The sequence below is a fragment of the Mesitornis unicolor genome, unplaced genomic scaffold, assembly GCF_000695765.1.
Source record: "Mesitornis unicolor isolate BGI_N332 unplaced genomic scaffold, ASM69576v1 scaffold48487, whole genome shotgun sequence".
Classification (NCBI taxonomy): Eukaryota; Metazoa; Chordata; class Aves; order Mesitornithiformes; family Mesitornithidae; genus Mesitornis; species Mesitornis unicolor.
This window is the reverse complement of record NW_010195278.1, coordinates 2759-17350: the sequence shown is the minus strand read 5'-3', so window position 1 is coordinate 17350 and position 14592 is coordinate 2759. Positions and strand designations below refer to the sequence as shown.

Here is a 14592-nt window from a genome sequence, read left to right as displayed (position 1 = left end):
GTGCTAAGGTAGAGCACGTTCAGTTTCAGAACACACTCACCTTATGCAGTCTCTTAATGCAAGGTCTGAGAGCCAGTCACAGCAGCGCTAAAGTCACACTTACAAAGATAACACAGGAATGCATGAATGTGTTGAAACTACACTTTCACGTTACTATTTTTATGTCTGTGCCTTGGGACACCACCACCCCAGCACACAAAGTACAAGTATATTCTCCGAACCAAAGTCTTCTGACAGAAAAACTCTTCCAGGAAAGCTGGAATCCTCTTCTGCCCAGCCAGTGCAGTGCTGGGCAGCAAAACCAGAAGTTATTTCTACCTCAAGTTTTTCCACTGCAGCTCAAAGACAATTTTGCCCTGCAATGCTTACCACATCTTTGCTGGTCAATGCCTTGGGATCATCAATGTTGCTTCTCAGCAGGTGACAAGCAGAAAGCATCTTTTCACTTAGTTCATATCTGAGGGAGACAGCAGAATACATAGCACATTTAAAATTTTGTCTTGGTGTTTCAGCACAGAAACATTTACCTTTCTGAAAGTTGTGTGGGAACGAACGTTCCCAGGCAAGTCATCAGCTCCTGCAATGCAGAAGGCTGCTCTAACAGCTCTTCTCTGTGGGACTCCCTTCATGATGAGTGCAGCCGCTGGTGGGGCTGTGGACCTCCGTGAGGAGAAATATGTTTCCCAGATGTGCACAGGAGGCGCAGGAATGGAGAGCAGGCGACGCATCTCTTCTGTGATACAGACTTGGCAACTCTGGTTCTAGAGGAAATTCTAACCTACTGTTGGACGACAGCAGAGCATGTATTGCATACATTACTTGATTAACAAGAGGAAATGCCAATAGGTGTGATGGAAACTGAATTAACCAGTGGGAAAGGGCACAGGAGGTGCCTCCCTGCTGGCTCCCATTTTATCCCAGTCACCACAACCAGACTTTCTTATCCCATGTCCTCTTATCCCACCTTTGTCTGGAAATTTACTGTCTTTCTCCAGTCCCCCTTCATGTTTTCATTTCTGCTCCCTTTCCATCAAAAATTTCAAAACTTAGGCAACAGCTGGAAATAAGAAGGTCCATGCCCATGAGACATGGCACACCAGGCTGTGGCCTGTAGGCTCTTCCTGCATCTATCACAGAGGATAATGGCAATTTTCCAGGAGAATTCTCCTGAAAAAGTGGAGAGGCTAACACATTCATGTGTATAATGCTGGCATTTTAGCCCTTTGTGGTTACAAGCCAGCTGCTGGTGCTTCCAGAGAAATGAAATGCTCCACCATTGCATGGACTACACTTGGTCCCACATGGCCATGCACCCTGCCTCCTGCCCTTGAAAGGTACTGCCAGGGCAGCTGGCTTGCAGAGAGCATGGTCCTCAAGTACACATGGCTATTGAAGCTGTCCTGCTGCCCTTCTTCACCATCACCTCTTGCTAGGGTAAATATAAATTAGAGAGCTCCTTTGAGAAACTGCCCAACTTTTTGTGTGATCTGTAAAATAACAGGCTACGGTACTGTACAAATAAAGCTTAGGACACTTTAAAACTCACAGCTCCAATTAATTATGAATTTCTGCATCTCTTTTATTTAGCAGTTGATAACTACAGATAAGTTTTATGCTAAGATATACCACCAGTGAAACATGATGTATTAGTTTTTTCTTAGCTTTTTTAGTGTTATTATTCCACTTACATAATTTTCCAAGTTAGCACACTTGTAAACATCTGCCAAACCCAGTGTCTATAAAATATCCCTTCACAATGTATGTTTATACTTCCTTTTGTCCATTCACTCTAATCAAGAATCAGGAAACACTCACCACACTACTGCTATCCATGCTGCTAAAAAAAAAATGCCTTGCCTGTTAAATGCTACCTTACACAGCTTATTACCATTTATCTGAAAACTAACTTAGGTATCAAATGCTGAACAAGTGCATGACAGCAGCCGTAAAGTGTATGATAGTACATGATCCATGTGAAGTATACGATCTTGGGGTTGGACGACACGCTGCTGTAGCCCAATGTCCTACTGAGCAGTACCAGCCTCAGCTGAGATGTTGTGGAAAGTGCAAATGGAAGATGGGCTCCTGGGAAGCTGCTGACCTGGTGTGCATGGTTCAAGACTCACTGGCTTGCTTACTTACTCTTTTACGGACCAGGTTGTTAACAAGGCATTGCCTGCCCCCAAACGAGTACTGTTTGTGACTTGGTAGAGCCTCTGCTTAAGGACGCCACCTGGGTCTCACTATAAATAGATCATATAAATCCGCTGGGGTCAGCCACCGGAAAGAACACCTTCTGACACCTTCTCCCCCTCACGCACGGTCATTTTGCTGTGAAACCGCCTCTGCTTACCCACTCAAGGAGGGGGAAAGCGGGCAGAAGTTGACCGGCGGTGGGGGCTGGCACTTTCTCCACCAGCACAGCACAGCCTGCAGCTTGCCTCACGCAATGAGGTGGTGGTAACCACCTCAGAGGTGCTCAAGACAGGGCGAGCAGTGTACCTCTCTCTGATTTCCACCTCCTCGGCCTCACACTCTGGAAGGGGACTGTCGTTCTCTGCCCCCACGGCACAGACCTCCGGGGCATGGGACATAGGCTGCTCCTCCTCCTCCATGTGTTGGCCGTGGGGGTACTCGTCGTGGCCCTCGCACTCCTCCTCTGAATCCGAGGATGAGCTCTCTTCGGAGCTGGAGTCATCACTGGATGTCGTCTCATACCTGGGGGAGAACAGGCAGGGGCAGGGGTGCTTGCTCAGTGCCATTCAGCAGCAGTCAGCACTCACCTGCACTGATACAAGTTGAAAAATGTCTTGCAAAGGCTTAGTCCTCCTGTTTTGTACTCAAAAACCTTTGCTACTCACTCAATTCAGTCTCACTGCCAAATGATGCTGTGATTATTATGTGCACAGTGTGTAATATGAGAGAACAGCCTTTTTTAAACAGTAGTCTTAACACTCTGTCAGACCTTGCCTGAGCCCAAAATGAAACTACTTTGTTCAGAGTAAACTGTGTTGTTGCCTTACTAGGCAGATATAACCAGGAAAGCTAACAAACATATTTAAAGCCAACAGCCACAATTTTAACATTTTTTCCTGTGAAAACCCAAAACATTTTGAAATTTTAGGTGAAATATAAGTGATTTAGACAATTATAATGCTGATTCTAATGAAGTGTCTTATCTTACCAACCTCAACAGCTGATGAATTTATCTACTAAGCCTATTCTTCTCATGTACAAGAGTGACTTTTAAGTGGTAACATCTCCCCACTATAAGTAGTAACACTTTTAGCCAATATGTATAAATGAAATAATTGCTACATTTAGGCTATATATTGCACAAGGCATTTGTACTAAAGAAAATGTAATCTGAGGAAAGATTGTAGAAAAACAAATTGATTAAACCATTTTAAAGGTCTCTGCAACATTCTGCAAGGGTAGGTAATATTTTAAAAGAAGATAGTTTTTCATACTGTTTTCTGTATTCGTGTAGCAATTTTCTGTATTTATCTAGTCCAAAGCCAGAAAAGTTAATTAGACAATGCCATCTCTTGCTGTATTGTTCAATAGCACAATGCTGCACTCGTGAGCTGCCAAAGACATACTAAAGTTTTCCTAACTATAACAATGGCTGAGAAACATTCCCATGACTCTTTGAGTTTGTTTCATTTTCACGTGTTAAATTTGTCAGGAATCTAATCTACAGGTCCTTGAGATTGATGCCATGTATGACTTGCAAGCACAAAAGGTTCACAGAGGATGAAGATGAGCTCAGCTGTTTTGTTCTTCCCGTCAACCCTTAAACTCAGTGAACCACCTCAGCCTGAAGGACTCACAAAAGCTATGCATAAGCTCCTGAGCTCCCCTCTTCCTTCCCGCTGTGAAAGAGCTACAATGACAGATTTTTTGGAGACAGAACTCTTACCCGCCATTAATGCCAACAAACTGCAGGTTCTTCTTGGTGTTGCTCAAATCCTTTTTCCCATCCCTTCTCTTCATGATAGATTTGAGTGTGTTTTCATTATTAGTACACACTGTTGAAAAGGAAGACGAAGCACACATATCAGTACAAATCTGTACCTGGATTTGACTGCAGCAGCTTTAGACAACTTTTCGAAACAAACAACTTTCTGTTTTATTTACCAACTGAAGCTGGCCTTTCTAATCTTTTTATACATACAGTCATGGTGTGAGATGCACCCTGGAAATATAGAACACTTCCAAAAACAACTCTGGATACAGAAAGCCAGTTTAGCCTAACTTTCCCATCTTCCAACACACAGCTAATCTATATGATGCTTTAGAAAACTTCAAGACAAGACACCTTTGAAATAGATAGCTCTGTTAAGAAAACATTAATTCTTGGTGTCAAGTAACAGCAGCTCATTGCCAGAACTAATGCATTAGTATAGACAGCACATTTAACAATGATTTGTTCAACCAAGGCTGGTCTTTACGATTTTAGGAATAACTGAAACAAGTTTTAAACCAATCTCTAAGCATAAGACAGGTAAAACATTCATATATATTTAAGGGTGTTTTTTTAAAAATTATTAACCCTTTCTCTATCAGTACATTTTACTTATGAAGGCACTAAATGCCATTTCACTGCTGTACTACAATCTGCCACTTAAAAACTAACCACAATCTGTAGACACAGGGTCTCATACTGTGACTCTCCCCATAGCTGCATCTTTCCCTGCTTTCACAATTTTGAGAACCCTGAAAATGTCCTTTAACTGCATTTCATATTCAAACTCCCATCACCACAATGAAAGGTGAACCTGAGCCAGTTATTACCATAGAGGCCAGAGGCAAGCTGGTCATCTGTCAGGTTAATTGTAGTGAGAGTTTTGTCCTGAGAAGAAAAGGACTTCCTTCCCCAAATGGCTTCCACAAGAGGAGTCCTCTTCTCCTCCTGAGCAGGCACAATGTCCTGCTCCAATTTCAGCGTTCGCAAATTCGAAGTTAAGTGGGCATTAGCAAGTTGGCCATGAGGGATGTACTCCAAAGCAGCACCTGCCAGAGAAGACAGTAGACATCATGGAGGACTCAGACCAAAACATTTCCATCAACACTGTGATCCACAGAGGGGTAAAAAAACCCCAGCAATGCCTGTGGTCTACATTACGCTTTTCTGAAGATCCTATAGGAAAAGGGTGTGATCATTTTCAGAAAATTAAAATAATAACTATGAGTTTTTCTTTCCATGAAAACATACAATACAAAGAAAAACTATAAAGATATTTGCTTTAAAATGGATGAAAGGTGTATTCCTTCCTTTTCCTTCTTTTTTGGTACACACAGTGACCCCAGCTCCTGCCACCCTGGCTCAGGACAGACTTGGTGACATGCCTGAAGAGCAACTTCAGGGACTCTGCATGTTCCTTCTGCAAGAGCAGTACCCTTTTTATCTTACATTTTTAAAAGAAATTGCACTTTCCATTAAAGTAGAAAATTTTGATGGAACTTTCCTTTTTTGCCAGCATTCCACTAGTTCTGAGAGTTACCTACTTTACTCAGAGACAACTGCAATAAACTCCCACCCACTGCATTTTTTTTTGTTTTTTTTTTTTTGTGGACAGGATTGGACTGAGCTAGTAGTTGTATTTAAATCAAATTCCAAATGTTTGGGTTATATTTTTTTTTTGTTTTCTCTGATTTGCTGGCATCTACTCATTTTTTCCCTTTGTGTGTTTAAAAGGCAGCACTAAGCACACACAGACTTTTACAGATTACCCTGGAGTTGCTCCAGCTGTGCTATTGCAACTGGCTCTACAAAGCTCCACAAATGCTTTTGTTTGTGGAACAGGTTTTTTTTACACACGCATTCTTCCTTACATAATCCTGCTAGCATTTCAAGGAAAAAAAAAAGATAATGTTTAATTTACTTTAAACACTATAACCTCCTTCTGTTAAATCTTGCTTCAATCACTTCTGTCTCTGCAGTTTTTTTGTATTTATCAAGCATTAAGCCACAGCCTCCTCATTCTAATAGACAAGTGGCACTGCACAAGACGCTAACATACTCTAGTAAGGTAAATTCCAAATGATCATTTTTAGAAATACAGCTGACATCCTTACTGTCATTGCTAGACTGCCTTTCCCCTTTCCTGCCTCACCTCAGTATTTTTTTTTCCTATAACAGCACATAATGATTTTTCCAACCTTATCACTTCCCAGCAGCTTCCTACTCTTTGCTCCTGTTCCCACCCCAGCCTCAGAGTTCTCAACCAAGCCTCACATCACACACATTTCCAAGGCACCTTCTCCAGCAATGAGGCCTACTGTCCACTTCCACCTGACAGGAAAGGCAGACGGCAAGGTATCAGCAGACATGTCACTACAGCTATTGCCAAAATACTTCTGCCCTCTGAAGGAACTGCGGGGTGAAGGCAGCATCCACTCCAGCGCCCCCTGTGCAGGAACAACCCCTCCAGATATGTGCCTGCATGTCTGGGACAAAATGGGCACCCATGGAAATCAACAGGAAGTCCTGCCCTCACTCCCACCTCTCTCCTCCACAGTGACCAACTTCGGTCAGGTCTCTTCCTAACAGCAAGCACCATCCCTCATCCACCAGTTGAGGAGAAGAGGGCTGCCAAGGCAATGGAGCACCAAGCCAAAACCAATGATTTTTAAACTCCCTTAGCTGAAAAACAAGGAAACTGCCTCTCCCTCTGCTTGCTTGGAGCGGTGACAGCTACAATTAGAAAGCACCAAAAGGAGTAACCGCTTCCAGCTGCAGCTGGTGGTGGCTGCCTTGGCTGGATTTACTAAATCACTTCTTCTGCTCCAGCCTCACCACAGAGGAGGGAGTGAAGGAAACCTGCTCAGAAACTGTGGAGATATGCAAAGCCTCTGAAGCTGTGTGGGTTTACTGTCAGCAGAAGCCTCTCTGTTCTTTACCAAAAAGCTGAATAAGCCAAGTTCCCTCTTCCTCCAATGAGGCTGCAGGCTGTTGTCAGGGTTGGAGGCCTTGCACACTTCTGAGGCGTGGAAGTGAAGCCCTGGCTGAAGATCACCACCAGTCTACACAGACCTTAAAATAGACTCTTCATCTCACCTCAGATGGATCTCAAGTATGCTTTCACAGAATCCTCCTCACAGAAACTAGGCAGGCCGTGGTGCACAGCACTCACAGTACCTCAGTCAACAGGTCCCACACCTCGCCCACCACTGCCTCCAGAGCCCCTCGGGTAGACTCACCCTGCTGATTTTTCTACCTTTACTGTTGTGGGCAAATAATGCAAGGCTGACATAAATTTCTGAGTATTGATATAGTGTAGCTGATCTCAGCACAGAGCGGCCGGGAATTTCTAAATGTATTTTGCAATATCATAGGGGATCATAGAAAAATCCATGAGTAATTTAGAAGCAGAAGTACAGTAAGATATAACAAAAAAAAATACAGACTTCAGCTGTTCATAAATCTTTATGTAGAAAGTTACTCTCATCCATTTTAGAAGGAAACAAGTGACTAAAGCATCTTCAGTGGTTTAGCCTCAGTGGTTTGAGGGAAGGAGAGCAACTGTTTTTAATGTTTTAGAACGAACCTCCTCTCCTAAATCACTTGTGCTCCTTTTGAAAATCTGACCAATTTAAACCAAGGTGACAGCAAAACTACTGTATGTCAGCATCAGATTACCCATGCCATTTCTGACACCTATAAAATCTGTTTTTGTGATTAAGATGCTATTTCCCTTCCTAACTGCAGACCTTCCCTCATATTTAGGATAGCATGCATAGTCAAGTAGTAAGCTGGTTCAGGAACTTACTGGGTGAGTTTTAAACAGTAATTTTTTGATCCTGAATTTGTCCTGAACTCGTGATAACACAAGTCTGGCCTTTACCTGCTTTTGAAAAACTCCATTTAATCTGATGGAAGCAAACCTAAGTATTACTATGAAAACGATTTAGCTTGACAATACTTTTATACCACTGGAAATCAAGAGAAGTGCAAACAAGGCCAAGGGAAATAAATACCATCAGGATGAGAACCTATCTCTGGCTGGAATATCACAGGCATCTAGCTAAAAAAAAAAGGGCACAAGCTTGCTGCCTGTGTAGTAGCTGCACAGAGGTTTTATTTTTAACCTGTTGATCAGTGCAAGCATTTAGTTGCACAACATGTATGCCAAAGATACAACTCACACACTCCCAGTGTAGAAATGTTGTCTGGAGCATACATGGCAGGGAAATACTTCTCTTTCATGCTCCACGATTTCTTCATGGTAGCAATAAGCTTCCTATGAAATTACTGTAACTAAAGAACACAAAGTCTTTTCCAGTGGTCTTAAACCATACTATGTTGCTTTATCTTTAAAAAGTTATTTTTTAATAGAAATAATTTTAAATCCACTTTCCATTTGGTCTACACTTCATAACTATGGAAGAAAAAAACCCATTCTACTAAGGTAAATAAACAGGAAGTGATGAGCAAACATGTTACATTTAAACAAAGATTGATATTAACCCATCTATCTGATAAACGTGTTACCTTCAGAAGACTAAGTGCAGTTTCATTTTAAAAGGGTTGAGCTTTTGAGCTATTCCAGGTTAAAAGTCAGTAAATTTAAAATTTCAGAACAAAAAATTGCCACACATGAGCATTTATATGATAAACTGACAGAAGCCAGATTCACTTGGGACCCAGACGTAGGTAAATGTTGCGACTACCATTTGGCTCCAGGGAAAATGCTCCTTTTAATAGGATGGACTCTTTAATAGGATTGCAAGAACAATCTCAATTTCATTTTCACTTTTGTTTTAATAATTTTCTTTGTGTTGAGAAGCTGCTTTCCATCTCCAAACTAGTTTGTGAAGCCAGCTTGTTGAAACTGGAAGTCAAAACCGATCCCTTTAACTGAACAAGACTGAACATAAAAAATGACATATCTACAAAGCAGCTTATCATCTTATTTGTGAAATGCTTTCTTTTCCAAGACAACTGCGTGTGAAGGTTGGTGAAAGCCATCTTTAATTTCCCCGATGATCAAAGCATCTCATGATGCTGGGCATAGCAGAAAGGTCATCTCAGATTTTCATTCCTTTTATGAAGAGTTGATCTTCTCATCCCATGCTTTATTGTTGCTGAAATACGACAACACTGTCTTGGAAGAAAGGAGAGTCTCCTGCCATTAAATATTCATAGGTGTGACTGTTACCATGGGAGTTGAACCCTGAACGAAGCTCAGTGCCTGAATATCAGGTCCCTGTTCCAGAGTATGGGGAGGGAACTGCGGTTTTACCAAAGCCACTGTAACAGACAAGCTAGCAGGCTGGAACTGTCAGCAGCAATAGATTTGGAAAACCAAATATTTACACCATGGCAAATCATAACTCTTTATTCATTGAAGCAGAAATGAGGAGACAGAGCAGCCTTCAGGTTCAAACACTGCATGTAGTGCTGCTAAAGAATGAAACCAGCAAATATTCTAGTGGAAATAATAGCAGTAATAGTAATAAGCTTGTGTGAATATATGAACAGGGAAGGTACATCAAACCTCTTTAAAGAGGTTTATGGAAATTAACTTCAATAATTGTTCTATAGAACAATTACTGAACAGGTCTCTGCTTCTCTTCTGATATAAATAGATGTGTATTTAAAACAGAAAAAAACTGAGCAAAGCAAACAGCCAAATACCTCAACTTCCAATACAGCAGTCACTACCATTTTTGAATGACATACATAGGCATCTCAACTTTATATGTTATTACAACTAGCAGGTCAACTGATATCACCTCCCATACGAAAAACACAGAAGAGCCACTGTGTCCTTTGAGATGCCAGCCAGAAACATGTGAATAAACAGTACTCATCTGGCACACAGATGGGACCATCTGCATGACTGTTTTGCATCATGCAGGGATGACTTTACAGGGAATATTAAAAATGCCTCATGCTCTTCTCCCTGGCAGAGAAACAGATGGATCCTGTTTGTTACACAAACAAGCACATCTGTACAGAAATCTAACCTGGTGATTAAGCATGCATCTGTGTCAGAGTTGAAGCTGAGGATTTCATTAGATGTAGCCAACCTGTGCGACTGGTAGAAGCCCACAGCTTTGCAGGGTCCACCAATATGCCTGCACCTCCAGCAGCACCAGCTCCTGAGCCTCAGGCAAGCCTCAAGTCTTCATCTGCACTAGCATGGTCCATGCTGCCAGGAAGGGGGCTACCAACCCACCAAGCTACACAGTCTTTGAGAGAAAAGGCTACAGACTTTGTCAAACAGAAGACGTGTACAAAGAAAACAGCTTTATCCAATTCCTTGCTGGTTTTGCATTACGAATGACAACACAGCGAGAGACACCCATAGTCACAGTACTTTGGACAACCAGAAGCTTCTCGCACCACCATCACTCCTTTGGTCTTTCCATCATCCCTCAGCCTGCCTCCCCAGCTCTGAGTGAAAGTTAGAGTTGAAAACCTTGAAAGATCTTTCCACCAGATGGGACATCATGTCTTCCTAACCCCCGAGGCTTTTCAACACTACTTGCTTCCCACTTTCTTTCATTCCCTTCCTCATGATGATCAGTGTAATGCTTCCACTGGGGTGCTCAGTCAGGACTGCTGTAAAAAATGACTGTAAAACTGATACACTGAAGATCACTGAGGCAAAATAAGCATGCATTTTCAGGTCAAATACACTCAGTTAATTTTTCAGGGCAAGAGTGGAACAGTTGTTTTTAAAAACCACCCTTGCAAACTCCTTGCCTGTGAAAGACATTAATCTACAAGACTTGTGAAAAGTCCATGCCTCTACAAGGGACACTAGGCTGCTGGCTGATATTTTGCAAAACACATCACACAAGTGCTCAAATGTAACTTTCTAAAACTCAAAAATTCTGTGACAATAAACAGAGAACATGAATGTGCTCGCCTCTCTTGGTACTCCTATATGCTGTCTCGTCTGAGAATAAGGATCAGTTAGCATCTAGGTTTGTCACCCACATTCACACGATCCAGCAGCACACAGGCAGGGTGCCAATGCTAGCTAACATGACTTCGCAGAGTGGAAATCGGCTTGTCTGGCCAACAGGTTTGATTTCTGTGGCACCAGTAAGGCTTCTGAAAGACAGTGCATGTGTAAATAGCAGTTGCTTAGTTACAGAAGTGAAGGTGTTTATTTTGCAACAAGCAATATACTAATTGCTGATAAACCTGGTTCAGAGATCATCTCTGAATGCCTGGCTTGCGTTTACGGATGCCAGCTGCAGAGTCAGCCCGTGTCCTGCTCAGCAGGCTCCAGCTCTCACACCTGCATCTCCATCACCTGTCACTCGTGGGCTGTGAACTGGCAGATATCCCTGCAGCACACCCTACCTGCATCTTCATCACCTGTCCCCACCACCACAACGCTAGAAGGGAGACAAATCTGTAAAGCTGAGAATTGGACTGATGTGCTACCTCATGTACTAGAAGCAGTATGGATCACTAATCCTTTAATGTGGCAAACTGGTACCCAAATCACACACCACAAAGCTAGATTTTTGCCCTAAAAATATGTGGCCTGTAAGAGGCACTTACTAAGGATGCTCTTTGAATAAAATATTAAAAGACGACACTACTGCTGCTAATGTGAAACCAGAAGCTCCTGCCTCTATTTTCAGTCTGCTTTTCTAAGCAACTGAGGCTTGTGAGGTCATGCTTCTTTCAATAATTTAAACCAAATACTCATTTTAACCAAAACTGACAAGAGTTTTAGTGCTCTTATGAATTTTTTTTACTTATACAAGCTTTAGAGAAATCAGGCTTAGATGCCAGCCCTGAAGAAAGGGGTGCTGTTTGAGTTCACACACAAGACACCCGAAAAGCTGCATCCAAGGGAACTAAATGTGAGGAAAGACTTAGTAACAAGCTCACAAGCTATCATGGGATACTTATGCATGGAAAAAAGAAGGCTTTATTAGTTTCAGCACTTACAGAATTATTTAAGTTAATGCTTCATTCAGCAAAAAGCCTTTTACAGAAAAAAAACCTAACACCTGATTTGTAAAACCGCAGAAACAGCCAGCAGGACCATCAGATAAACATAATAAAGACAATATTTTCAAAATTAATAGAAAAAGAAGGGGAAACATTTTAAGCTTATGACCTCCTTCTCACTCTAATTCTCCATGAGTCTAAACAGTTATAACCCAGAACCTGATTTATGCACACAGTCCTGGCATGCAGTTCTCACAAGAGACTAAAAATAAAGAGATCTTACATTAAGCATCCACAGCTAAAGATAATGGCATTACTAGTTAAAATAAAATAATTCCAAAATATTTATATCAAGAATGTGAAATCTGAATCCAAGTAAGAACATTTTTAGTAAAATATGATCCACTGCTCCACCTGTGTCTAAAAACTTTCAAGTCTCTAGACTACACATTTGATACTGCACAGTAAAAGCAGGGAAAGGAATTGAGCATTTACAGCTAGTAAAAATTCTGGCTCACTGTTTCAAAGCACACTTCTGGTGTCTGCTAGATAGTCTTATTATTATATTATCATTACTTGTAAGAAGCTCAGAATATAAAGTGCATACCAGAAAGATAATAACATTGCATATATAGTATCATATTGCACATATGCAGAGTATCATAAGTTTTCTTTAGCACTACATAAATGTTGCTTACTGCTTTACTATGGGAAGCTAAAATTTTTACCTCAACTCATTTAATGGATGGTTCCATTTAGCACATGAATATCGAAAAGAATCAGATTTACCAGGCTCCCTTTTAACAAAAATAGGTAAATTTTAAGACAGTAAATAAGCTGCAAGAGCTTTATATAGCAGTGCATTAGGCAATGATACTAAATGGTATTTACTCAGGATTTTCTTCCAATTCAGCACCAACAATACAACCGAATTTGCACAAGTTTTTTCATTTCCTTAATCTCTTGTTTCAGTCACTGTGTGGCAGGACCAAGACAGTATCTAACAGTCACTGCTGGGCATTACATATTGGTTTCCAGTAAGCCAATGTTTTTAAATTTATTAGTAATGTGGTTGGATTCACAAATAAGGTATTAGAAAAAATGTTTAAGTTTTAAGCTAGACTATCAGATACCCAAAATATTAATAACAAAAAAGGTAAGCAACTTTACCCTCAGGAATAGAGCAATCCTTCAAATTAATTGTACAGATTTAAAAGTTAATTAAAAAAATGCAAGGACTTCTTTAAATCTTAATTCTTGCCTTTCCTGAGTGTCACCAAAACCTGCAGCAGTAACTACCGTTTATGCCTTTCAAACATGAGGCTGTAATTAGGCATTAGGACAAACAGTTATTGGAAGAGAAAAGATGCTAGATGTGGTTTCTGTGAAGTGCTCTGGGGTTGCCTATTATAAAGCCATCAGCCCTGCTGGAACGGGGTAAGCACCCCACAGCTCCCTAGCTGAGAGGCACAAGGAATAAAGACAATGGAAGAAACATTGCAAAATCCAGCGAAACATCTGTGGAAACAAGTCAGTCTGATACAGGCATTGAATGTAACTTTCAACTCTGTCCAATCTGACGCTGTAGTTTTTTAAAAACTGCACAGCAAGTTTAAAGGAAAGACAGAATTCCAAACCCACAGGCATTAACCAAAAACACTCAAAGTTATAAAAGCGAGTCAACACCTTGCACAGCAGTCAAACCCTGCATACTTTTAGGTATCTCTCTTGCCCAGTCATTCTCATCAACATCATCAGGCCCCTCAGACTTCGTGGGACTAGGAGGGGTAAAACCACCTCTGGTTTTTCAGTTACCAGCAGTGTGCTGGAGAGAATACCCAATGGACAGGTCCAGAAACAACGTTATGTTCTGCATGTCATCAGGATCACACACTTGCTTCCAGACTAAGGGAGAGCCTAGGAGGTGACAGACCTGTGGTGCTGGCAAGGAGCAGATCAAATTCATGCCTGGACATTGGGCTTACCTGACATGGCGCTTCTCTCCATGCACTGCTTCTGAAGGTCCAGGCTCTGCAGCTCCTCCGTGCTGGCATATTTCATGACAGAGTTGATGGAGGTGAGGGTGCTGATGAGCTGCGAATTGAGAGATCCAATCTCGGAGTGGGGCTCCCCAAAGGCTTCTGCCAATTCACTGTAATTTTCAGCAAGCAGCATCTGCTGTTCCTGTAGCAGCTTCTGCACGCGCTCAATGTAGTGGTCCAAGCCCACCTGCAGCTCAGGTGGAGGCAGAGAGCTTTCTAGCAGACTGCTCACCGGCTCGCACACAGCCTCTCCCCCAACACCAATGCTTCTGGTGCTGGCTGGCATAACTGGCAGTGGAGGGGGTCCGCAGGCAATGCTCCTCATTTTAAGACCAACCAGGTAGTTCTCATGAATGTTTATCTGTCCGACACCACAGTCTTTGGTTTTTATTGCTGAGGACTTTTCAAAGCCAGGGTGGCTAGAGACCAAGGTGCCCACCCCAACCGAACGTGTTTTAGCAGACGCGTTTATGTCCTTCACCCGGCCATCTCCTACTGCCACACTCCGTGTCTCCACGCTCTCTGTGTTGGTCTGTTTATCGTAGCTGCTCATAGAAGTGTTTGTCCCACAGTTTACCAGGGCAGCTGTCTCTGTGCTGGTGCACCGGCTCACCATCTCCA

General features: G+C 42.0%; 1 protein-coding gene across 1 annotated transcript in view; it reads right to left on the bottom strand.

The window, feature by feature from the left end:
- Positions 1-369: 369 nt before the first annotated feature.
- Positions 370-14592, bottom strand: part of KANK1 (KN motif and ankyrin repeat domains 1) — a gene marked incomplete at its 3' end in the record, with an annotated part of 16189 nt that continues 1966 nt past the window's right edge. The window contains exons 1-5 of the mRNA XM_010188057.1: positions 13915-14592; positions 4798-5016; positions 3923-4031; positions 2503-2718; positions 370-457 (exon numbers count right to left, since the gene is read on the bottom strand). The exon at positions 13915-14592 is cut by the window's right edge and continues 1966 nt beyond it. Coding sequence (XP_010186359.1) covers positions 370-457; positions 2503-2718; positions 3923-4031; positions 4798-5016; positions 13915-14592 — 1310 coding nt within the window. The remainder of the gene's footprint in view (positions 458-2502; positions 2719-3922; positions 4032-4797; positions 5017-13914) is intronic.